The sequence below is a fragment of the Pungitius pungitius genome, chromosome 13, assembly GCF_949316345.1.
Source record: "Pungitius pungitius chromosome 13, fPunPun2.1, whole genome shotgun sequence".
Lineage (NCBI taxonomy): Eukaryota > Metazoa > Chordata > Actinopteri > Perciformes > Gasterosteidae > Pungitius > Pungitius pungitius.
In genome coordinates, this window is record NC_084912.1 from 18673465 (window position 1) to 18698367 (window position 24903).

At 37.9% G+C, this 24903-nt stretch overlaps 1 protein-coding gene across 21 annotated transcripts in view; it reads right to left on the reverse strand.

Annotated features, from left to right (window-relative positions):
* Positions 1-518: 518 nt before the first annotated feature.
* The window catches only part of col13a1 (collagen, type XIII, alpha 1), a 147565-nt gene continuing 123180 nt past the window's right edge, over positions 519-24903 (reverse strand). For 13 of the 21 annotated variants that reach the window (XM_062566400.1, XM_062566393.1, XM_037465553.2 and 10 more), the window contains 9 exons: positions 22800-22886; positions 19856-19891; positions 17584-17637; positions 17439-17492; positions 14214-14249; positions 9778-9864; positions 8844-8921; positions 6914-6952; positions 519-5132 (listed from right to left, as the gene is read on the reverse strand). In XM_062566400.1, coding sequence (XP_062422384.1) covers positions 5100-5132; positions 6914-6952; positions 8844-8921; positions 9778-9864; positions 14214-14249; positions 17439-17492; positions 17584-17637; positions 19856-19891; positions 22800-22886 — 504 coding nt within the window. In that variant the 3' untranslated portion in view covers positions 519-5099. The other 8 variants (XM_037465552.2, XM_062566388.1, XM_062566395.1 and 5 more) reach the window with 8 other exon arrangements.

Here is a 24903-nt window from a genome sequence, read left to right on the forward strand (position 1 = left end):
CAGCGATTGGCTGTGATCCAGACCCAGCTGAAAGTTATTAGGACCAATCACTGCATACTGCCACACATACCATGATTGACTTTTTTGTAGAGCGTACCAAAGAGCACCTGTGTGCAAAATTTCATCTGTGAAACCGGGCAAAGATTTCACCAGAGGGAGCATTTCCAGGGATAACTAGAAAGCAATTTTTTATCTCCAAATGCGCAACCTCAAGAATATCAATTTTTCGCACTTCTGATGCACATGCAAAAAAAGTTTTCGAACATGATAGAGACCTCAAAAGTGCGATTAAGGTAAGAATAAGAATAATTCTTTGAAACATTTCGTTTTTACAGATTATCGCAGATATCACAGATTACATACACAGATATTGTAGTAAGAGATAGAGGTTTGAATTGATTTGCCCTAGATATCAAATGTCTTCACATAACCAGGTTGTCAATGTTAATGGTTCATAATAATGAAGACAAAATATTTGTAAATGCTAAATCATGCAGGCACACAAATGACAAAAAAAGAAAAATTGGATTCTTTATTCTGAGTCAATGACAAATTACCAAAAAGTTGTACTGAGCAGTGAATGTGTTTGGCAATCGGTGTAGACAGCTGCCATTTATTGGACATAAATAATAGAAATAAATACAAATAAAATAATTTGAGAAAACCAAAAAAATATTTAATCACCTTCACCAACATTCAGTTTTGACCCTGAAATAACTAACTAACTAAGGATTTTGATTAAACTCAATACCTCAACTGTGGTTGGATGTCACAATCTTGGAAAACAAACGTACATCATACATCATTTGAAAAAAAACATCAAATGCCCAGTGTATCTAATGTTCCGTTACTAATATAGGAAACTTGTAACTTAAATCAATTGCATGCGAAATGTATATAATGCCCTCTCAAACATTCTGAGAATTATTTGAATCTGACGAGTACAGAATTTCAAAGCAACACAAATTATAAACCAAGATTTCTACTTTGTTCAAAATAAACAAGGCCAAATTTTTCTGCTTGATTGTACTTTCCAAATGTAAATACACAATGTGATCTAAATAATATAGTTTAAGAATGAACTTTGAAGTGTTCCAATATATAAAAATAAAGACCTAACCAGGACTATGTTTTTGTAATTAGTACAATGTTTCAAAAACGTCTGGTGTTTTCTACTGGTAAGGGCCTAATGAAACTAAGGTTTTAGCAGCCTGTTTTTTTGACTCTTTATTCATAATAATAATAATGTATGTTTTAATGAATGATCTGAAAAATGACACAATGGCAGCATTTGATCTCGTATGTACTCCTCTGCTACATTCTGGTGAATATTTATACAGGAGAGGCCTGACTACGTTTCTGTGGGGGGTTTGCATGTTCTTCCCCAGGTCTGTTTGGGTTCTCTATATTCATTAAAAAATACATTATTACATACTTGCGTAATCGTGCATGAAATCGTAATTCATGCACGAAGGCCTTGTCTGCCTTGTCTCTAACTCTACAAAAGAGAAAACCAAGTTTGTAAAAGATAAATAACAACTTGCTTTCTTGATACAGAGAATACAGTGTTGTATGTGCAAAAAGGATATATGCAGTTTAATACAGACAAAATTAGTTTTTCCAGCAATACAAATTCAAGATATCATCCCTAATTTTGCTATGGTTCCTTCCCACATTGCCTGATTGAGAAGTTTCTATTGAAATGATAATAGAATTACAATTGAAATGTTTTAATAAAATCTGATGCTATTCATTATAAAATATGGTTATCCTTTTGAAAGCTTGGGGCATTGCAACTTGAGAACATATAAACGGAAACAAAATAAACGTTTTGTAAAATCAGTAATACTATCCACCTCAAAGACAAGAAGTTTCAGGCTTCAGGATTCCTGAAGTTGCAGTACTTTCAGCCCTCTTTACCTTTTCTATTGTAAAGTGTTTTAGTAAAGTGAAAATGATTCAATAATTACAGGAAGCTCTGTTAAGGTTATTTCTTTAAATAATATTTAAATATGAACATAAATACTTTCTCCACTCATGGTATAGTTTTTGAAAAAATGGAACTGCATTGGATATATTTCCATTTCAAACTCCGGAGGGGTATTGCACAAAAGTAGAATAAAGAAATCCAAGATAAGTAAAAAAGCGCAGCTTGACTAAGTGTGATCCGCTCATCGCGGCTTAATCGGTTGCATGTTTGCCGAGCCAGGATGAGAAGGGGGAGCTAAATCAATCCAGGTGTACATAGCTGGGATAAGTGCATGTCCACGGCTTTCAAGATCACAGTATCAATCACAGATTTACTGACGCAGAAATGGAGAATATGCGGCGCAGCATATTTTTCACCCGCTGAGCAGCAAATAATTATGGAAACTTATGAGGAGGTGAAGCATATAATATGCAAAAAAAAGTACAAAAGGCAGCTGTAATTAAACAGAGAAAAAGCCTGGCAGACAATTGTGGACCGAGTGAATGGAAGGGATTTTAAAATAGCTACTTACTAGGAAAGTTGTAGACTGTTTTAATTGCTTTTAATATGATTGTTTTATGTTTTGGTTTTATTGTTGTATCGGTGTTCATGTGCTAAATGTGCTGGTTTTACTGTAAAGTGTATTTGAGCAGCTTAACATGTAAAGCATTATATAAATAAAATGTTATTATTTACCCTACTTTGCCTTAAAGGTGAGCAGAGGGAACATCCAGTACTGTACATCAAAAACAATCACCCATTTATACGGGCATATGTGTCTTGTGGAAATGCTCTTTGATGTAACACATTATTTTTTAGCCGGGGAAGGTAATAAATATGTGTGCCAAGGACTTCAGTGCCAAACACACACTTTTGACAGTATGGCAAAAAGTGCCATTATTGACAGTTTCGACATATAAAAACATGCCGCTCAGACCATCTGTGGGATGGTGAGAGCATGACTTCGCGCTGGTCTGATCTGTCCCGAAATACCCTCTCACGTATAAATGCACGTCTTAATATCAGTGCTTCTTCATGCAAAACGTTGTTCAAATATGGGCATCATGTGTGGCAAGTAATGCATGTTAATAGAAATAAATCAGAACACATTCAGAAGCCAACGGAATAACTGTTAAACACGTTTGTTTCGGATCAGAGCGGCAGCTGATTTAACACAATACTCCAGAGGGGTATTGCACCAAAGTAGAATGAAGAAATCCGGGCTAAGTGATAAAGCGGCGCTTAACTTAGTGTGACCTGCTCATCGCGGCTTAATCGGTTGCACGTTTGCCGAGTCACGCTGAGAAGGAGGCGCTAAGTTGATCCAGGAGCACATATCTCGGATAAGTGCACGTCCACGGCTTTCTTAAGTAGACCACAGTATCGATCACAGATTTACTGATGCAGAAATGTAGAATATGCCGCGCACAGCATATTTCTCATCCACAGATCAGCAGCTTCTAATGATACGTATGAGGAAGTGAAGCATATTAGAAAAAAAACTGGTCAACTGGTTTGGCCCCGGGACCCACCATCACCCCTTTATGACAATCCGCGACCCAAATCGATCGGTCAACGGGGGGAGGTGGCGCTAGCGTTGTCGACGGGGGGGTGGTTTCGCGTTCTAATTGCCGCGCTGACTGAAAGCATGGACGGACGAGCCGGAAAAAAAACGACACTCCGCTGCATTAGAGAAAGTCCCTTCAAAATAAAATCACAGGATGACATTTTTTTTTTTTTTTCATGCAAAGGCCCGCGACCCACTACAAACGGGTCCCACTAGTGGGTCCCACTAGGTGGGTCGCGACCCACCAGTTGAGAAACACTGAGAAACACTGAGCTAAAGGGTCTGATCTGTCCCCAAACACCCTCTTCCGTCTGAAAGCACGTCTTAATATCAGCGCTTCTTCATCCAACACGTCGTTTAGAAGTGGGCATCATGGTGCAGGAAGAAACACCGGTGAATGGGCAATTTATAGTCAGTTTACAATTGTTCACTCCCGACTGCGCAGTTTCATCCAGGGCAACCTGAATAACCCGGCTTAATCCTTATCCTGGTTTCGTGCAATACCCACCTGAACTCAAAAACTTGAAAGACAAAGACAACAAAAAACAAAAATAAAAAACAGGTCTGTTTGCAAGGCTGCTGTCACAATGACCCCTAACCCTGAGGAATGCTTCTGTATTTTGTATTTTAAACAAATGAAACAGGAAAGTGTGACACACTGACAAAGGGCGCTCTTTAGATTATCTGTATATGCTGTTGCAGCTATTTAGATGTGACTGTGGTGTTCTTTTTTACTAAGTAGAAATGTGTATATTCAAATTTAAGAATAAATACTATTGGCATGCAATATATTTGATTGCATGTGATGCTGGGCATAAATATGTGAGAATAGCTAAAATAATTACTTTAATAAATGCCTTTTACAGAATCAGCATATGAATATTGCCCTTCTATGCATAATCTGGAAATCGTGTTTCTTCAATGCATCTATTTACAAAGACTGAACTTTTATACATACAATACTTTTTACAATTATAGCATTAAATCCTGGTGTCTTTAAGCACCTCAATAAACACATAAAGAAATAACACAATATATGTGACCAGGCATGTTGTCTGATGCTGCTATTTACAGCATAATATTTTAAACAAAATGCCATAGCTGCTTGTAAAGGTTTTTTTGAAAGGTCAGATATTTAGATAATATCTGGAAAGGAATCATCAAGAGGGTCTTTTTCTCGGAAATAGGTGGCATCTAACTGCATGTGAGCTGCCCAGTATTCTATAACAGTCACAGTTTTGATGTCCCATCAAACACAACAAATAGCAGGTCGTAAAGTGTCCATGCCTTGCTATCAAAAAAGAGTTTAATAGATCAAAGTGTATGTATTTGAAGAAACACATCAGTAGTTGCAATATCTCCCTGTGGCTGTGATCGGCGAGGGCCTTCAACGACAGCCGAAAGATCTGTGAAATTTTCAGCCTTATTAATTCATGTGCTCACCACGGCTACCCGATCCTCAAGTGATACTGGCCCTGTGTCCAGCCTACTGGAAAAAACATTGATATGCCAACTCCAGGTTTAGATAATAACTTGTAGGGTAATGAAGACTCTCTTGCGGCCCTACTTCTTTGCCAGTTGAAAAGGATGCTGACCCTTAAAAAATACATAGGAATACAGTTTAATCAGTTTAGAAAAACAAGTAGAAAGAGAAGTTCAAATTAAGTTATTAGTCACTTCTATCAGTTTTTAAAATCCTCACCACATTACAATTATTGGCATCAGGATAATTTCAAACAGTCAAATCATCAGCAGTGGGAATATCGCAGTTGGCACTCAGCCGTATCACGGCACAAGTACTTATTGCTTTGCTACACCGCACTAGTCAATACATACATTTTTCCACCACAAATGCAGAAGTAACACATCAACATTGTTGTTGCTGCATTTTTATTTTTCGCTGTTTTGACTTTGGCTGATCCATGATAGAAAGACAGAATTGCGTATTTAAATGCTTGCAATGTGCAGTAAAGTAGCAGGAGAAAGGCGGTGATTATCGGATGAACTGCAGGTTTCGTAATCACTACGTAAACTGATGTCTAATGAGTCAAGTTGTCCACGGCAAAGGTTTGCAACGCAACAAATGCATGTACACTAGTGATGGGAAGTTTGGATCATTATACTGACCCAGTTCTTTGAATCTTGTTCAGTAAAATGAACAAATCGGGGCCGGGTGTTGCTCAACATTTTATAGCCCGAGGTAAACAAATCCTTTGTTTCCTCTTCTGAGCCTATGCAGGTCACATGAAAAATTATCTTTCCCAAAAACCCAGTCGGGAAATGAATAAATCATTTCCGTTTGCTTGACTGAGCCTATGCAACAGTCCTGATTCACAGCCATGAGAAAATGAACAAATCTCTTTGAGAGGACTCGTTACTCCCGACCACTTTTAAGGAACGAATCGTTCACGAACGACACATCACTAATGTACACGAGGTTCCCCAGTGCAGAGAAGGCCCTAACCAAGCTGCGGTTATAAAAGCATGGGTTAGGAGTGACATTTAAACACTGAAAACGTTATTCAATCCATGCAAGGGACACAGCAAGTTTAACTTTAAACCAAACAGGCTTGGACAATTATTTATTTTTTATTAATGAGGGTCTTTTAATTGTATATAATCATGTTTTGTTGTTTGTTATTAAGTTATTCACAGCGGTCTGATCCTAGAGGAACATCGTTACCAGATTACACTATTACGAGACATAAAAATCTATCATTAACGAGATAGCCCTAAATCAGATCATTTATTGCATTACTGAATGTTTATCATGACAAAATGAGCATATGAACTAAAATTCAAAGGGCAGACTTTTAATAGCTTTCTGCCACTATGTGAACATCTAGTTTAATTGAAACATGGGTATATGCAGTGCTTTTCCATGTTTTTCAACACTTCATCACAAAGAAGACTCCAAATGCTAACACATAATCTTTCCAACTCCACATCTCAGTGCAGCATCATCTATTAAAACACACCGATAATACAATAAGTTAAAAGTTAATAAGCATTATCCACTTCACATTTTGCACAAATATCATGCATATGTTTTACTTATCCAATCCAATATTAAAATACAAAAGGAATAAAAATCCAATACATAAACTGTCATAAGTAGTACAATAAAACATCTGTACAAAATGGTGCCATATATTTTATAGGATTTCATTTTTATCCTGCACAAATAACAGAATTGGGAAAATGTAAAAAAATAAATATCCTATTTACAATCACACAAGCCATTCCAAAGTTATCGTTACTGCAAAGAGAAAGCAAAGGCAACATATCACATGTTAGTTCATGATGACGTTAGAATTCAATATTTGAGATGCTACACTGAAGACCACTCAAACATTGTGTCAAGATATTCAACTTACTTTGTTCCAACATCCTGGTACAGGTAAGCCATCATCTCCCTGAGAAAAACAATAAGAGAAGTGAATACAATGTACCCAATAGAGATTTTGAATTTTATTCAGCCACAATGTTTACCAAAGCAAATATCTCATCAATTGTTGAAATTAGTATTATTTTTAAAAAGTGCTAATTCATCATGTAATTAATTACCAATTACTTAAAAAATAAATAAATACCACCAGAAAATATTATGGTCATAGTGAAAGTAATTTTTCTACATAATAACAGATTTATTGCCCTAGTCACAATTAGAAATTACTCTATTTTTTCCCAATCATTAAGAAACTGGTATGGTCTCTTAATGGAAAAAAGTAGCAAAATTGTTAAATACCGTATTTTCGCGACTATAAGGCGGACTGGATTATAAGGCGCACCTTCAATGAATCGCCGATTCTAGAACTATTTTCCTATATAGGGCGAACCGGATTATAAGGCGCATAGAATAGAAGATACTGCAGTAAAACGTTTGACTGGGGTTGCGGCAGCGCACGCATCGTTTTTTTAGAAAAAAAAGGTTTTTAAGTGCGCCTTATAGTCGCGAAAATACGGTAATCTAATTATCCAAGAGTATTTGGCTATCTATAGTATGTAAAGGAACATCAATGCCATTGTTGATATAATCAGTTGTTAATGCAAATTCTTAACAATATAAAATGACAACATTTTAAGAATTCACATTCTAAGTATAGATACCGAATTTTTTTTGATAATAAGCAAATCGATGAGGAGGAATGGCTTCTTCATGACACAACAGTGCTGCTGTTAATAACACAGGATTGTACTGTTTTTCAAATGCTGTCTGATGCTTAAAACTTTCTAAAGAAATGAATGGTAAATTTAAATTACATTTCCAGTTAGTAACAGGCTGCCAGTTTTACCCAATACAGAATGAAATTTTGAAACATGATTTCCTTTATTTTGATAATAATGCAAAGGAGCATCGCTTGCATTTACAAAGATGGGGATGACATAACCTTACCTGTGAAGAGACAATTCATAAATTAAAGAGACCTATTTGCATGATCCCTTTCCATAAAGAATATAATCACTTTGAATCAATTAGCTTTGCAAAGCTAGACTACGTATTACTAAATTAGTTTTGGCTTTTCTTTCTTATGTCCTGGGAATTGACATTATGTAATTAACAAGATGCATCATATCTTCAAAAAGTCATATAATGTGACACAAGTTGGAAATACCATTTAGCCCGTTGTAGTTGCGACAAACGTCGGCTTTACACATTCCAACCCTTAGCAGTGGCAGTAACTTCTGAATTCCTAAATCTTGCATTTAGTATCACCTTCTGAACAGTGTTCAAAATAAATCCAATAATCCCCAATTTAGGTTGTGGAATCAAAAGCAAGAATATTGAGCAATGAGTATACTTGTTGTATAAAGCGTATAAAAGAGATGTTTCTCATGCTAGGATTAGCTTTGAACAAGCTGATTAATCTAGTTCCTTACTGCTTTTCACTCGCTGTGGTATTCCGATGCCCCAAAGAAGTAGGAGATGGTGTAAGAAACAAGGTATTATGTAGAAAGCCATACTTTAACAATGTTAAGGATTGAGATCAATGATTATATCTGGTTATGTCTTGGTTAATATTAGTCACAATCATATATCTGCGTGTGAAGTTAACATGAGTAGTAGTGATGGAGAGGTTGAATTAAAAAGTATTTTCTATCAGATTGAAAGGATTTTGTTCACATTAGTGAAAAGTTAGGCTTATTATAAGGTGAGTCAACTACATACTAGCTTTCAATCTCCATGGAAACATGATGTTGTTTAGTAAATTTAAAGTGCAAGATCTGAGAGGACCTATCCAGGGGTTTGGTTAGGGATAGCTATAGGCATGCTGGGTTAAGCAAAGGGAAAAAAGAGCACCATACCACAGGACAAGGGGCATCCAGCCCATCCAGGCCTGGCAAGCCCGGTTCACCTTTCTCCCCTTTAAAGCCTCGGAAACCCTGTTTGTGAAATCAACCATTTAAAAACGAGTTTTGCAGATCCTCAGTAGCAGAGGACGGTTTGTCTTCCCGCTATTTGGCGTCAAGAACATCTCCTCTTTTGTCCTTCGGGTGATGGGATGCAGGCAACCTGGGACGGACAGGAACTGGCCTGACTGAGATGATTTTGAAAGGTTTATAAAGCTTTCGGATGTACAATGTGACAGCAAATTATTTATTTATGTAAATGAATGTGAGATTTAGAGTTTTACTACAGGCTACAATTGTTCTAATAATGGACTTGAGTGAAGCTTCAGTTTAAAGTATTGTTCCAATGAGTCAAGGATTTCACCTGGTTTCAAATCTGCTATATGACATTTATTTGGGCCGGATATTAAAGCATGATTTTCGGCAGGTTTACATTGTCAGTTGCGGGGTTGTGCAGAACTGCAGGAGGAAACCTGAAAATTGAGACCAAACGCTTTAATGTCTGTTGATGCTCATCTGCAGTGGCTGCCTGGTTCCTGTCTGCCCCATTTCTGGAAAAAAAAGTGGTTACCCAGGAATAGTTGTGGTCTGTGGTCCATTTTAGTAATTTGTAACCTTTAAAATACAACCTCTGAAACTCAACTTTTGTTCAAATTCAGGAGGGCATCAATTCCTTCACATATCTCCTCTTACCTCGGACAGGCTACAGTGAACACTTGGACCGAACCCTCACTGAGGTTGATTAGAAACATTGAAAACCAGAGTCATAAGGAAGCAGCCTATTGAAGACTAATATTCAGCTAAACCTAGGATGAATGGGATTGTGCTGTAATCAAAGCTAGAACTACTTCCTTTTGCCTCTTGGCTATACATCAGACCGCTGACATACCAACGGACAGGGGGCATCTAATCCAGGTGCTCCTTGGTCTCCCTTATCCCCTTTGGCCCCCCTGTTGCCTTTCTTGCCCCTCTCTCCCTGCAAACAACAGTGTATTAAAAAAAAGAAAAAATTTAGTCCCCTTTCATTACACCACATGTGAAGCAATTGTTTTTTTTAAGCTTTCATTTAAGATATTTCTCCATTTATTCAATTTATACAGAATGAGAAAAAACACATTATCTTAATTCACTGACAGGTCATATGCTTTTACAAATATAACTGTTATGACATTTAGTGGAAAAGGAAAGTAAGTATAGGGAGTTGGAGGGAAGAAGGTTAAAAGCCCAAAGCAGTTGGTGAGCAGGTTTCAGGTTTCTTTTGCAGCTACAGTGAAGTAAGTTTTGAAAAACTTACAAGTGAGAAATGAGTAGGCAGAGATATGTTACTTAAGATAATTTACTGAACAAAACAATAGATTTGAAAATAATAAACAATATTCTGTTCAAAAGATGAAGAATAGTGAAGTGGGGGATGGACCATGTGACAGGAAAGGAATTCATTCTTGGCTATGAAAATGTTTAGTTATCATTACAAACAATATTGAAGTCTTAATTGAGAAAAAAGTCTGAGGTTCGATAATGTGACCGTCTACATGGATTAGCATTGAGGTAAGAGACATTCAAAAGTAGTTGAGTGGATGTGTTATGTGTGTTTACATGAAGGACAGCTGTTTATTTTTTCCTGTTCTGTCAAAAGCTGGGTGTTGGTTTATTTTACTATGAACTTGAGCTGGTTTATTAAATCATTTTTAATATTTAGCTGCAACATGTTTGGAAGACACACTTTTATCAGGCTAATAAAGCTGATCCCAATTTGGTGATTATAAAAGGCCATGATTATTTTTGTCATTGAAGGGGAACGCCACCAATTAAAAAGATTAGATATTACATTAATTACATAAAACATTAGATAACATAACACAAGTATGTTTAGCGAGGCTTCGGGGAGCACTTTGTGAAATGTGAATCCTTTTTTCCAAATAAGAAATGCTGATAAATGGAAATAAGAAATGCTGATACTATTCTCTGTAAATGTTTACAGGATAATTTCAGATATTTAGGGGTCTTGCCAAGACTAGTCATAGAGGAACCTATTGTATTTCATAGAATTATTATTATTATTCTCACAAATCAATTGCCTTTTAGAATTGCTTTATCATATCCAAAAATGTGTTCAATTTGGACTGGTGAAAAATGTGATAATTTTGGGGTCTTGCATTTGGGTTTGAAGAAATGTCTCTATAGTGCACTCTGGACATTTTAAAAGTACCACAGTAGCCCAGTTTCCCCCCATGGCATACATGTGCTCCTGGTTATGCTCTACAAAAAAGTCAATCATGGTATGCAAATTTGCCCAACTAGATTTTCCACCATTTTGTGAAAAAACACCTTTTTGCCCATTTCTCCTAAACGCTGTGTCTGACTGTCATGAAATTTGGTCCAATATCTTTATTGTAATATTGTTTTGAGATATAGGCTAAATGAACGCAATGGGTGTGGCTTAATCTGGTGAGACACATACATTTCAAATTTGGGCAATGTGATCATGAGATCTTTGCCTTTAAAAATTGCACAAAGCTTGAAAAAATATTAAACTACATGAGCCTGGATCCTTGGCAAAAGTGACTGAAAACTCATTCTAGTCATAGCGCCAACTAGTGGCAACAGGAAGTTACAAATTTTTATTTTATACCCTGCTCCTTGCAAATTGATCAGATCCCTCTCAAATGTTGTCAGAAAGACATAAGACCTTGGTAATGAAAAAGATAACGTTTGCAAAGCCGCATTCCCAACGTCGCTCCATGCGGTTAACGACAACTGACTCACGGGCGCTTTGTCCGACAGCCGGCATTCTCGGAATCTCTGGAATCTACATATTTGAGACTTTCTTCAGGTTTTCAGTTCACATGGTTTGGCAACTTGCATATTGTGGATCATAGGGAGACTTGCAAGGAGGGGTTTTTGGTAAGTAGGAGTAGGAGACGGACAAGATGGCAGATTTGTAAGCAGAGGAAGATTAACTGAGGACAACACATTAGATTGCAAGAAGAGGAGGAGGCCAGGTTTTGTGAGAGGGAGAGAGGGCAACCCCGGCAATAAAAAGAGCCATGGGCCACAGAGCAAGGTGGAGGGAAGGAAAAGGGGAGAGGAAGACCTGCGGAAACAAAGGAAGACAGGACAGAGAGTAAAAACACCAACACTATCCCATAGCTTTAACTTCAGCACATTCAACCCCCCCCTCTCCATTGTATTCAGTTCTGTTTGATAGGAGTATATTCTTCTGGTTTCTGTCACAGTATATTGAATATAAGAGGCCGTTGAATGTGCTGAGAGGGCTTATGAAATGTGCAGACTAGATGGGAGTGAAAATATTTAAAGATCACATGTTAATGGGAAGGAAACAAAAACATTGTTTTATGGGAAGGGTATGTGGAGATTCTCTGAAACAGTGAAATATGGAAATGAATTACTTGTTTTACACAGAAGCAGTTTGCAGGACTGTTTTCATATTTACTGCCAATTAAATAAAATAAAATGTGTTTTTGCTTTATTTTGTAGTTTAAGAAGATGGATAGAAATCACATAAAGTAGAGAGCTGGAGTTTGGATATAATGGGATAAAATAAAAGACTGGAAGCTCACAATTAAAAAATGCATCCAACTAGTCAGCACAGACAGATTTTGGTGTCTTTGTAGGCACAATGCTACCAAAGCCAACAAGCTCACAGTAACATGGACAATCACAATGTGATATGTTAGCAAACAGTGTCTTATTTATACATCAAGCAGTTAGTTTACATCTTCGGTTTCGGTTTCTGGTTTTTGTCCAATATTCTCTTTTTTTAGTTGTCACCATGTTCTGCCCTCGGGACTGGGCTATTGGTGCCCCCTTCTGGGCGCTTTGGGTTGTTGACTTAATTTACTTGTTGCCATGCACTTTGACCCGGAACCGGAAGTTCCCGCACATCTTATAGTTTTCGATAGATGGTCTGTGCAAAATCATCCACTGCCATCCTTCACGTTTTAAAGCCTTCGAAAGAATAGTCTGTGAGCATTTGTTTGCCGTAGACCACATTTTAATATTATTTTGTCCATTGTAAATGTTAATTTTGTATCTGTAGCTTGTTGTTATTTAACTATACATATGACTGCTACAGAAGCATAAGAGATACATACTGTACAGTTCAATTGTGTGTATTTTATGTATTCACATTGTGTTCTGTCATTGTGTTCTGTGTTCATTGTGTTCTGTCTGTTTTAGTTTTATTCTTATTTGAATCGTTTATTCGTTCAATTGTGTACCAAGCTACTACACACACTAGGAGAGCAGTACACACCAACTTGTAATGTAAATGTGTATTTACATACACTGTAGTAGTAAGCTAGTCCCCAGCTGGGTCTACTGCTGCATATAACACTATATGTTAAGCAGCCTGCAAACAAAATGGGTCTAAAATATAAAAATAGATTGAGCCTTGCTTAGGCTTTCCTAAAGGACAGTTGAACGGTAGTGAACCCTTTTGGGGTTTCAATCAGCAAATGGAGTTTTGAAGCTCCTCAAAGTTCTCTATTCACTTCTTTCACCTCGGTGTTGGTTGTGCAGTGACAGAAGAACTCCTGCTGGACGGGATCTTGACTGGCCATGCAGACACTCAAGACCCCTTGTGCATAAATCCCGCCTTACACAAAGTGCTTTAAGAAACTGATGTGAAAATATTGGTTTTGATGTTTCAATGCACACTATCTGTTATCCATCTCTTCATCACAAATTTACTCTGAAAATGCAACATAATGATGTCACAAAAAAGGCAATACAACTTTTTGCTGTCTGCAAGGTCACTCGCCGACATTAACGCCCTTCATTTTTGCTTTGACAAAAGAAAATTATTTCAGGCCTCTTGTCAATTTTATTCGTGAGATTTAATTTGTGAAAATGTATTCTAACCCTAAAAATAAATCCACTGCAAAAGGAATACGTACAATACAAAGAAAGACATCTTGATATTGAATATTTCAGATTCATAAAAAAATATCTATCAAAGCAAACAATCTGACTCATCTGGCTTCCTTTTCATGCTTAATATCTAAGACCAAACCCAGGCTTTTCATATCCAGCTCTTTAATCCTCTTCTACTCCTTGAGAGCGTCTATGAACCCATCAAAGTATTTCCCATGTGACCTATTATGGCCCAAAGAGGCAGTTGCAACAACTGTTTCAACATCACTCATGAAGAGTTTAAATCATTTGGTGAATCTTTTGAGCAATACATTTAAATAGTCTGGTTAAATGAATACTAATATGTGTATATTGGACATATAAAAGCCTTTTGTCATTTTATTTCTATAACAAGCAAAACAAATTAGCAAAAAATAAGGTACATCTTACCCGGTTCCCTTTGAGTCCTTGTGGTCCAACTAAACCCTGTCAAAAGATATGACAGAGAAAATTGTTTTGCATTTTCCTTTATAAAATACATGTATTTATGAAAGATTACATGCACATAGTGGGATTGTTGTAACTCATAGTGAGATGTTTGTGACTCACACTACTAACTCAGTGAGATTTTTGTAACTCGTAGTAGCTCATAGTGAGATTGTTGTAGGTCATAGTGAGATTGTAGTAACTTATAGATTGTAACACATGGTGGGATTTAACACATGGTGGGATTTTTGTAACTCATAGTAGCTCATGGTGAGATTGTGTTGAGATTTTTATAACTTATAATGAGATTGTTGTTCCTTATTGTAGTTGATAGTAAGAGAGACATATATTGAGGTACAACAGGCTAATAGGACAAAAGTAAAGGCTTATGTCGTTGCTGATGTTTGTTGCGTTTTTATTGGTTGTTGAATGCAGATCTTATCTAATAGGTCCCTGTTAGAGGGCTGATAGGGCACAGTGGGTGATTATTATGCTTTTGGAACATCTTATACACATTTTATCACGTGCAGCTAAGAAGTGGTACAGCACCAGCTGACTGTAACACAGGATGCGCGTGCTTGTGAACTCTGCACCCGACACAGGTAAAATATCACTACATAGGAGTAGAAATCAATACACATGGACTCTGCACCCCTGACACAGGAGTATATATCAATTATGGCTGTCAAATGATTACAAATTTTAATCAAATTAATCAGAATTTTCATTGGATTAATCATGATTAGTCACACCTGAATCCTAACCATTTTTTCTTTCTGAAATGCATACTAAAGATAAATAACAGGACACAGATACATAATTATCATTATTATCATCATTATTATTTTTTACACAAATACATGTTATTGATATTTGATTTTTAATTCATTTCAGAAAATAATCAAAGCAATGTTATTTGATAAATTACAGACTGATTTCCCTGCATGGCTCTAGAAGGGTCTCGAGCCTCTGCAGTTTATCTCACTCTGCTGTGAGTTTGTGCTCCTGTTGGTCCAGGGCTGCGATGACCAGACATGACGAGACATGTCAACCCTCCCGATGTTTCAAAGCCCCTCCCGAAAATCTCCCGGACCGACCTTTCTCCCGATTTCCACCCGAACAACAATATTGCTGCACCACCCGTCACTGGGCGCGCCGTTTCTGACCGAACAATAGGTTACACCTTGAAGTCGAGCGCGGCGATTAGAACGACTGGCGCTGCAAAGAAATCCGCTAGCACCCCCCATTTCAGTGTGAAATATTCCCATACCTGGGAGGATTTAGATCGCATTGGCTTCTCTTCCTCCGCATATTTCAGAACAGTATTACGGGTCTCTCCGATGGTCTTTCCTCTACCTCAGCGCTGCTCTTTATTTATTTTTCTTAGCAAAGCTCTGCTGGGCGGAGCTTTTTTTCTTCTCTGTTCTGCTGCGCGAGAACGGGGGGGGGGTTCTCTGGCGCAAACGACTTGCTGAACCTGACGGCCTGACATATGCCTGCAGGTGGCAGTAATGTGTTGTATAGGATGAAGTGCATTCCCTAGAGGAAGAGGCACTTTACTGACCTGAATAATTTGTCACACTGCGCATGCGTGAAATGCGTCAAAAAAATTGACGTAATTAACAACAAACAGCTAATTAACGCCGTTAACGCGCAATTTTTGACAGCCCTAATATCAATACAATCAATACTCTGCACCCCTTTAGAACAAAGGAAGCCCCCGCCCCCAAGTTCCACCCTGTTATTGTTTATGTGTGAAGGATGCGAATAAAAGGCTGTTGTAAAGGGTAGTTTAAGGGGAGTCGACACACCATCTACTGGGCTTCCCCTTTGCAAAGTGAAATATATACGACTTGTCTGTGGTTTATTCTCATCTCTCGGTAAGGTAGCAGAAATACCTATCAAGGGCGCTCAGGGCGCCAAGCCTGTTTTTTCTGCTCTAAAAATGGCATACCCAAAAATGTTGATAATGAATAATCAATATAAGACAGTGGTTCTCAACTCGTAAAGACAACCGCTAGCACCCTGAGGGCTGATGACTAACCGCTAGCACCCCCGTCAACGTCGACACCGCTACCACCCCCCGTTTGACCGATCGATTTGGGTTGCGGCGTGTCATTAAGGGGTGATGGTGGGTCCCAGAGCCAGACCAGTTGAGAACCAGTAATGAGCACCAATAATAAAGAGACAAGATAAACCTTTGAATTTTGAGAATTAAGTATATATAAAAATAAATAAAAAATCACCAACAGCCACACACTTTTTATAGGGTTAATAGTAACCCTACAAAACATAAAATACTAAAAGCTCCGCTACGTTATAGCCCAGTGTGTGGACAGTACATATGGAAAGCTTCACATTTACAGAGGGAAGATACACTATACTAGGGCAGGTTTTGTGCAGGCCTCACAGCAGAGAAACGGGAGGACTAGAGCATAAAATGACGGTCATGAGTATGGATTGGCTGAGAAAACTCCCACAAACACCTAAAACCTGTGCAAAAAGCGATAAAATTACTTGTTTTAATAGGCAATTCAAAATTGAGTTTTTTCTTGTGTGTTGATTCATGTCTAACCCTACCAGTACAATGGTCCCGGCATGTATCTCGCTAAAAAAACCCAGATCATTTCATAATTCCACTCAAAACGTCAAAGCTAAGGTGCATTTATGATTCATATGCTGGATGCTTTGTGGTCATCTTTGCTCTGGTTTCGGCAAGGTTTGTGAAAAACTATATGGATATTATTCCACGTCATCCCGGCAATTTAGCGTCTTATTTTCTTTATTAGCCTCTTTTTTTGCTGAGAGAAATGAAATTGAGCACCACCTTTTCTGGACTAATTTGAATAACATATTTACTAGTTGTATTTGGAGTATTTACAAACGGGTAGAAAATACTATGGCCAAGACTATAAATGTTTCAAAAGGTTGGGAAGCGGGGAATGTGTGCAGCTGTATTGAAGAATAATCAAGCCCTAAACTCTGTGCCCTGAAGTGTTTTAATTTAGTTTTTGACAGGGTGTATTTCTTAAACTAAGTGATTCTTAAGTGAAGCATTAATGTAAAACCTCTCCAATGTTGAAAAACAGTTATTGTAAAATTTTCCTTTTGTGACATGCAGGCTGCTTTCAGTGAGCTAAAATATGCGACCTGTTGTGTTGGATATTTAAAATAAATTTTGAGACTTACGGGGATGCCTTGAGGCCCAATTGGTCCTGACAATCCAGCATTTCCAGTTTCACCCTGAAGCATCGAGAGAAAATTTTAAATTTATATTCTTTGGAAACTGTATTTATTGGAATTGAAACATAAAAAAACACACAAACATACTCACTCTCTCCCCCTTTGGTCCTGCTGGCCCTGATAGACCTGATGGTCCTATTAGACCCTTTAAAACAGAATAGGAAAGGTTTAAGAGAAGGTATGATCATAATATGCTTGAAATCAGTAAATCAACAAGCGTTGTGGTGGAAATGAATATATCTCACAAAAGGTAATCTCATTGATCATAAAGATACATTTTGTAGCATTCTGGAGTGACAGAAACAGGCTGGGACATAATTTCGTGTCCAGACAAACCAAGCTTGTTGACTATTGGAAAATAAACAAAACACTAACAGCTGCTGTCATCTGTCTGAGTAGCTTGCAGGATTCAAGAGGAAGATCTTGCATCTAAGGCATATACAGAATGTGCAGTGCTGTATATTGATCTAAATGTACTCTATCATTTGTCAACATGCAGCGTCTGCATATTTACATGCTCCTTTACAATAGATCTTTGAAATGGCAACTTTGCAGCTGATACAAGAGCCGTTGAGGCAGGGTTGAGGACTGAGGATATACAGCAATGTTTGATACCAGACAAGATTGAAATTCAAAACAGCACTATGCAACGTTTCACTTCAGTGATGGGCAGCCAATAGTAATCTAACACTTCAAACCAGGAGTGGCCATGGTTTCTCATTAATTGTTTAGGGTTATGAAGATATTAAAAATGTATTTTATAACTACAAAATGCTAATTTTGTTATCTTGGAGGAAAAATAAAAAATGTATGGTGCTCACACTGTAAAAAGTTCTACACATATACATTAATATTATTATGTAAATAACATCATCCAGAATAATAAACAAATAGCATAGAAAGTAAGTAAACCTGTGTTTGGTAAATGTTGTAATAATGTAATAATTGTAATAATGCTTCTTGGCAATAAATCTCATTCTCTAGGAAAGCCTTCTTCTCCTTTGAAATGGTGCCACATTTGTAAGGAACACGCTATTTGTGGGATGAGGAGCAGAAGGCCCATGGAAAATTTGCCAAATCTTTTCTGCCTATGCCAAAGCGCTTTTACTTGTGGGATAAACCTGTGCGTGCTCTTTAAACTTGGGACAAATGCTTTTGAAGAATGGGAAGCCATCCCACAGGAATGTGTAACCATGTTGTATGGTTTGAAATGTTTGGTTTGGCGTGTTTGGCTTGGTATTTTTGGTTTGGCATTCTTATATTTTTGGATAAATCCAGAAAAGGGCAGTGTTTTCATAGCTGGTGGCAATGATGCAATTTGAGTCACCGGAACTCTATTTAGGAAACATCTGTTTAGCAAGAGAAATATTAATATTAAAGAAATATTAAGTAAGCCGTGCATAAACTAAAATCACTCTGTTGAGCTCGTTTAGAAAGTTGTCATAGACTACTATGATTACAAAAGACAATGCACTGTTGCTCTTATAGCTATATCAGCTATATCAGACACAATCCATTTGTATGTGATCTACTTAATTGAGAAGAATTGAGAATGGAGCATAAAACTAAGGCTAGTGCACGAGTAGGTCTAAAAACACCAGACTTTCACCGAGGAAGCCACTGTTCGTGTCTGTGTAAAGCCAATGAATTATTGGTCTTTTGCTAAACATAAAAAAGTTGTTTTCTGTTCAGACAGAAGTTTTGACATTTTGAAAATTTGTGTCCATGTAATGAGTGAGACCACTCGTGTTGCCGGACTGAAAAGACTGAGCAAGATGAGTGGGAACCCTTGTATGAGGATACATTGGCTAGTTGATGTGATGGTTAACGCCACAGATTGTAGCATGTGTACGGATTGCAAAGTCCTCTGATCAAAATTCGTGATTTGGGGCTATACAAAATAATTGAATTGTTTTGAATCAAGGTTTTTTTGATTATTCATTTTATGGTCTACGGGCTGACCAATAATGAGCTTTTCAGTCCAGTTTTGTATATCTAATCATTTTTTACTCATAAAATCAAACATTTTAATGTTTAATCTGTATGAAACTGATTTGATTTTATATACAACTGTAGAGATGTCAGATAACATTACTGTTTCTGAATGACCACACGCATTTCTTGGCATTTCTTGACATTTGCAGTAACATATGGGACACTATTTTATGCCGGTGCATCCTCAGAACCCAACCCTGAACAGCGCTGTCGTTTAGGAAGGAATTGAGAGATGGCAAGCATGGAAAGAAAGAAAGCAAGCAAATATGACAGGCAGACATGGCGTATATCAAGCAAGCTGTAGCAGGGAGGTGGTGGAAGAGCAGGGGAAGGGAAAGGGGCGCCGGAACGGGACTTGTGCCACTCACCACTCGACCCGGTCTGCCGTCTAACCCATGAGCCCCCTGTATAGCGTTGTAGTTAGAGAGCAGACATCATGAGTAAGATGGTAGGACAAGGTTGGGAAGGGGCAGGGGGGAGGTGAGTGAAGCTGTGACTCAAGTGACTTCATAAACACATTCAGATGATGACAAATACAGGATGAGGAAGTGGTGGAGGTGGAAGGGAAGTGAGTGAGAGTGTGAGTCATTTATTTTATTGGTCAGTGTGGATGATAACAAGTTTGCAGCACTGTTGTGGCTCATGGTAATGCTCTGTACTCTTAATGTGTAAATCCGTCTAGAAATAATTTGTGATTTCTCGACCCGATGTATCAATTTAAATATACTATATACAGCTCACATATATTTTTATTTTCTTTAAAATACTTAGTTTAATCAGCTGGTCACTATAGTTTTAACAAACGCTACTTAAAACAGAAAGGAGCACTGCATTTATTTGGAACTATATGTATTATCTGACTGAGATTCTCAACAATAATCATAATAGTATGCCACCAAAAGCCAGTTGTCTTGGTTCACCCTGAACCAAAAGGTTTCCAAGCCACTGACGGTGTACAATTTTGTCCTTAAATAAAGCAAAATCGGAGTGATATTTCATGATCGAGTGGGCGACCGCTTAGCAAAAACATCTTGAAATGTGTTATCATTTTGCTCTCCGGGGTTCGAATCCAGATTGTAGCGATCTTTCATTAAACATATTTTTTTCTAAATAACTTTCTTAAGTGGCTGTGATGCCACTGTATGACAGTCCGGACAGAATATCACCTTTGTTCGAATGTTTTGGTGATTCCATGCTGCAGCCTCGCGAAAAAAGTATCGATACACATGTTTGGAAGTGTTCCCCGATACACCACCAAACCAGTTGTCTTGGTTCACCCTGAACCAAAAGGTTTTCTTGCCACTGACAATGGGCAATTTCATTTCAAGTATTGAAATCAGATGGGACGCTTGGAAGTTCGGTTGGCCGATGGCGTAGCGCCACCGTCTTGTAATGTGTTGCTGTTTTGCTCGACTGGCTTCGAATCCAGGTTGACGCGATCTTGTAATAAATGTATGTTCTTTTATGTATTTTTTCATACGTGGCAGTGATGTAGTGCTCACTTATACCATCGTAATCGCTGCATTGGATATGGGATGCATTTTGAACATTTTCAGCAATATGTTTGCGAATGTGTAACGAATCAGATGACCGAGGCAGACATCTGCCCGCTGTCGAACATAAACACGCACGCGTAGCCAAACCAGTAGGTTCAAAAACCAGTAGGCACGTAACACCGGCTACCCGAAAAGCTCTTCGCCACTAGCTGGCCAACTGGCTCGCAACTGGCTGGCAAGTTAGCTAGTTAGCATGTTAGCTTGTTGTGGCCGCTAGTGTTGCCACCGGAGGCTCGCCAGACTTTTCAATAAATCGTTTTCTGATCTAACGTAACTTACGTCGGATTATCCAAAACCAAAAACCCTTCAAACAGACACAGCTCCTCTCTTGGGCACAATTTGTGTTGGTGCATCTCTGGTCTCTCGTTCCTCTAGTATCGCTCTTTCCCGTATTTTCATGTAGCAACAGAGTTACGTTACTTCTTGTTGTGAGCTGTACCCAGCATGCAGTTCGTCGGCGACGACGTGTGAAAATAAAAATCTTCCGCCTGTCGAAGAGCAATGGCGTAACCGGTATGAACGGTATGTGAGGAATTTATACCGTAAGAAGATCTTATACCTGTATACCATGCAGCCCTAGTTAAAAGGACAGAAAAACGTTTAAAACACTGAAAGGGTTACGGTTTTATTAGTTTAGCACCCAGTTGACATGGGCACAAGGTTAGTATCTGTTTAAGTTGTAAAATATTGTTTTAGGTTATTACTGCAAAAGTTTGTGTTCAATAAAAAACCTATGGACCATCAGTTAAAGACTCCAGACCATAATTTAGCAAGGGATGCTACAGTACTATTTATTTTTCACTGAGTTTGTTAGGGACTACTTACCCAATGAAATCTTATTGTATTATTTTAACAATAACATTGTATTTTTTTTAATTGATTTTATTATACCAAGAAGAAAGATAAGAATCCCAAAGTATTTAAAAGAGTATAAAAGAAAATATCAAAGGAGAAACATTCCGATTTTAATTGTTATATAGATTATTCCCTTCCTTCTGCCTTTCCATGCAACAGGATCATGACCAAAGGAACATTCGAGATGTGAAATCTCAGTCAGTAACAAATGTCTAAACCAGCATTTTAAGCATATCGATTTTTACGCTTGATGATCACAAAAACAGCTAAAAAGGACTGAGGAAACTAAACAGTACCAAAACAGACAGAAGATAGAATGCTGCGTTCACACCAAAAGCAAAGCAAATTAGTTGTCTGAGTAGATTCAGAATTTTTGACAGGTGGTGTGGAGGAAAGACTTTTCAACTTTGGAGAAAATATTTCAACTTTTGCAAAGAATTTGCCCGACGCTCTTGCGAAAGCCGATCAGTGTTGAGAAACTCTGCCTGTCATTACCGCCCTGCTGCCCAAGCGTGAATATACTTAATGAAACAGCCTCTCACTAGAGACACACAGGCGCTCCGCAGCTGAGATTCGAAGCCTGTAAGTTAGTTGGTGTCACAACAGATCATCAAACGGGCTACTTGGTAGCCTCATGGAAGCGCCAGTATTCCAGACGACACGTCCTAGGAGAAGTCGGTGAAATTCTCCGGGCTGTATGCGGCTAAAGATGATGTCTTAAACCCAAACACAACAGCGTTTGTGTTTCTAACGTTTTTGTGTAATTCCCACAACAAATAAAGAGCAGAAATAGTATTTATTTCCATGGTGGATAGTGGAAATGTTGCAAAAATTTGCTTCACTTTTGAGTGTGAACACAGCAAAAGACTGATGAAACTGACAGGAAGTACAGTATACTTACAGGAAGTCCAAGATGGCCTCTGTCGCCCTTGTCGCCCTTCTGACCAGACGCTCCCTTTTCTCCTCTCATGCCTAATCCTGGTTCTCCCTGAGAGACAGAGTAGATGTCAGCTTTACACCTTTATGCATTTAATAGCTACAGATATGAATATATAACAAAATTGAACAAAGGCCCTGGGTGGAGCAAAAACATTGGGATTATTGGCAAAATCATGGCAATTGTTGAATTTAATAGTCCAACTATATCTAAGAGAACTGTACTAATAGAGTTTCAGTTAAGGAACAACATGTCTATTTGATTTGCTTTTTAATTTAATTTCACTTTTTCTTAGTTAATGTAAATTTCCCAAGTCAAAATGATTTAATTAAAACATTTTTATAAATAAGGTCAGGAGAAGTACAATTATTGTTGAGCTAATTTACAGCCTGTATACTCTCAAGAACCAAATGAATAGGTATACAAATATTGTAGAGATAATTAGGTGGGGACTTGAAAATTGACTCACAACCACTTCCCTCTGCAATTACAAATGTTAGGGTGTGACATCTTCTCATTCACATTGGTTCATTAGTTGGAATGCTTCAAGCATTCCAAGTATTGTTCTTCTTTTCTTTATTCCGCCATATTATTAGTTGGAATGCTTCAAGCATTCCAAGTATTGTTCTTCTAATCTTTATTCCGACTTATTCATCTTCTTCATATTATTCTATTTCTTCCGCCGCACCTTTCAACTCCTTCACACTTTCAGCTATTAAGACCATTCAAATATTAAAATGTTCAGCTCATTCAGGGGAGGGGTGCTATGACTTTTCAGCTTTTTAGCTCTTATAATTGAATTAATATAAATTAATATCTTCAACCTTTTTAACATGGTTTCCTAATGGATTAAATTTTCAAATCCTTTCAAAACTTCTTCAACTTTCAACTTTTTCAGCTTTTCCAATCTTTCAGCTAGAGACACCATTTAAACTTTAAAATGTTGACACAAGTCTTAACAATTTTATTAAAAAAACAGCTTGTTGATATCTATTATAGTTTTTTCATAAACACTAATTATGTTTCATTAGTTTTGGGGTTTCTTTCGAATTTAGAGTGGAGTTTTCCGGATTGTCCCGCGATTTAGAGTGAGCGCCGTGTGAGGATTCAGTAAAAAAAAAAGAGGCACTTTTATCTTTACGGCCACAATATTCACTTTTCAGCCTTCATTTAAAAAGAAAACATTAGCCGTGCTTGTGCTGGTTGGACTCGTATAAGTTTGGAATGTCAGAGTTATTTACTTTTTGCGTGAGGAGCCTGATTGTGAGACAAAGTCTGCCCCGAGCCCCATACGCTTCCATACAAATCTGCCGACATTTAAAAAAAAAAAAACACAGCCGGTACACTTTTTGTAAACGGCTGTTTGAGCAGTTTTAAAACACATAGAGACATACAAACTACACTCAAACGTTCGGTAGAGTCTTGTGTCTCTCAAAATGTCATTATTTTTTGGCTACTCCAAATAGTTTTGCTCCAGGAAGCATTTGTTTGAGGTGTGGATTTTGTCTAAATCTCTTCACTCTCTTCGCCGTGAGCTAATTAGCGATCAGCTGTTGATCTATGGCCATAAAGACGTAGCTCAGGGACGTGCAGGTTTAACCGTGGTTAGATAACGGTACGTGTGGACGTGCGTGTCGTGAGTTGGGACGGAGACCCGGGATGAGCAGACCGTAAGTAATGTGGAGGCTGGACGGTAAGATATTTGAGACATGTGAGAGCCATAAGTACTAGAGTGCTAGCTAGCTAAACTGCTAACGAGGCTACTCCCCGCTGGAGACTTAAACCGTGGTTGTGACGTTGTTCCTTCGGTGTTGTCATTAAGCTGCAGGCACGTGAGTTTATTTTTTTACGCGAGTGATACTATTAATAACCTTTTCGCGGACCGCAAGAAGGTCCGTAGGTTAATAAGCACGTCAAAAGTTACGGGGAGTGGCGTGACGTTGTTCCTTCGGTGATTGAACTGCAGATACGTGAGTTTGTTTTCTTACGCGAATGACAGGAGATCGTTTGGTCTTTATTTTACGCAACAAAGCGTCAACTTAATATACTATTAATAACCTTCATCGGA